The following is a 2,065-nucleotide window of genomic DNA, read 5'->3' on the forward strand; positions in this document are numbered from 1 at the left end:
TACAATTATTATTATTATTATTATCATTATTATTACTATTAATTATTATTAATAATTGGTTGATTTTCAGACAAATGCCTCAAACAATCATCATTACAATGAGGCAATCAACAGGCAAACTGGTTTGACCAGTTGACAGTGACAGATCATCTCATCATCTGACATCATCACTAAATCATATGACAAGAAAAATGTACATGTAGAGGTACATGTACATGTACAGTACATGTAATTAAAAAATTGAACTACAAAGTTTGTTTTACAAAACACAAAGTACAGTGTAGGAGGAAAAAACCACACTCACAAAAATTAATTAATTAATTATGTTAACATGCAATTGATTTCTTACCTTCTGAATAATTGCTTCAAGTTGTCCAGTAGCTCGTAGGATCTTCCAGTAATACAGTCACTGACAGACGACAAACAAATAATCTTGTTGTTTCTTGCAAATGCTTTACAAAAACAAATAATAAGTCTCTTAGTAATTAGCTTCCCGATTTGAGGAAATTTTACATTAATGACAGCAACAAGTGTAGCATACACCTTAGTAAAGGTGGGTGAGGCCGACTGAGCTGTAATGACTGCAAGTGCAAATTATCCTCTAGTAAAAGGAATAACAAAATAATGTTGAAAATGAATAATTAGAGTATAAATATCTTACCGCCCACAGACTAAATTTTCTTGTACTGACTATCTAGCAATGTTGGCAATATTTGACACATTAACCTAAGGAGGTGTGTCTGTGATCATGTGACAGTCATGTGATTGTACATACCTTGTTAATCAGATCATTAATACTCTTATTAAGAGCCTCCCATGCCATCCTTTAATATGGAGCACTAGAGAGAAAGAGAAAATTAAAAAAATTAATAATTTAAAAATAACTAAAATTCCCATATCTGGTCTTATCTGTGCTTGCATGATTTTTTATTGAGCTGGGGGGGAATATAAGCCCCACCTACACTAATTCATAAACCAAGGTTGCGATAATACAAACCACACCCACCTGTCTTTGTCAAAATGGACTCATTGTCTTTCTTTCTCTTCTTCCCCCACTCACTGGCACCATCATCATCTCTTGAAGCATCTTCTCTTGTATCACTGTATTAATTAAAACCACACCCACTAATAAAACACACCCATTACTAATTAACTATAATGCAATTTGGACGAATAAAAGGTTTGGCAGATATCTATTTTGTGGTCATATGCCATTGAGCATGCACAACAATTGTTTAAAATGGTGGGTTTTATTTTGACAAATGGCTATCGAAATGCAATCCAAAATAACCCACTGTACAATATTAATATCTTATGGTGATGGAGATCTCTTTCTTTTGTGTAGTAGCTAAAGAGAAAGAGTTATTATTAATTAAAGATATACATACTGTATAAATCTTACTTATAAGGTCATTTAGGGACAGACACTCAGACATTGTCAAACCAAAGATAACATGTGATGTCACGTGGTTACTTTAGTTAATAAATCTGGTGCGCATGCGCAGTAATAAATCCAGTTTTGGCCACGTGACATTTTATGGTGTCTTTACGTTCTTTCTTTATATTTCGTGGCATGAAAGAAGAGGCCAGAGCACAGTAATAAATAGTAAGGGTCTAAGGGATAATCTTTTAAACTTTTGTTGTTTGGTAGGAGTTTCTGATGTATACGAGCTGTTAGAAGTCTCCTTCGCCTACCCTGGACTGGAGTAGTCTCGCTGCGCTAGGACTGGAGCAATTACAATAGAAGAATAGTGGACACTATGAACCACTATAAATAGATGAAGAGGAGCATGAGAAGTAGTCTAACATATCTATAGTCTAACGAAGAAGCCCACCACACTATTAGAAGAAATACGTACGGTATGTGTGTGCTAATATTTTAGTATTTAGTAGATGTGGTAATTAATGCATGTAATATACCATTATAGACCTCTTCAGGTGAGATTGACGGTGGCCTATGAATATCATTACTGTTTATTACGGTATCCACCTACGGTGATAAGTGGCCGCCATTTTGGACGGCAAGATTCAATGGAGGATGAATGAAGAAAAGGCAAAACTGATC

General features: G+C 34.7%; 1 protein-coding gene and 1 long non-coding RNA gene across 2 annotated transcripts in view; both read right to left on the reverse strand.

The window, feature by feature from the left end:
• The window catches only part of LOC109586919 (cytoplasmic dynein 1 heavy chain 1-like), a 2,031-nt gene extending 1,866 nt beyond the window's left edge, over window positions 1–165 (reverse strand). Inside the window, exon 1 of the mRNA XM_020003141.1 lies at window positions 121–165. Within this exon, the coding sequence (XP_019858700.1) occupies window positions 121–165 (45 nt within the window). The remainder of the gene's footprint in view (window positions 1–120) is intronic.
• A 203-nt stretch (window positions 166–368) lies between these two features.
• Window positions 369–829, reverse strand: LOC109586923 (uncharacterized). The gene is made up of 4 exons (XR_002187292.1): window positions 776–829; window positions 662–726; window positions 514–601; window positions 369–452 (listed from the first exon to the last, which is right to left on the reverse strand). It is a non-coding gene; the product is annotated as an uncharacterized LOC109586923 (long non-coding RNA).
• Window positions 830–2,065: the final 1,236 nt, after the last annotated feature.

Source organism: Amphimedon queenslandica, unplaced genomic scaffold (genome assembly GCF_000090795.2).
Source record: "Amphimedon queenslandica unplaced genomic scaffold, v1.1 AMPQUscaffold_12743, whole genome shotgun sequence".
NCBI lineage: Eukaryota > Metazoa > Porifera > Demospongiae > Haplosclerida > Niphatidae > Amphimedon > Amphimedon queenslandica.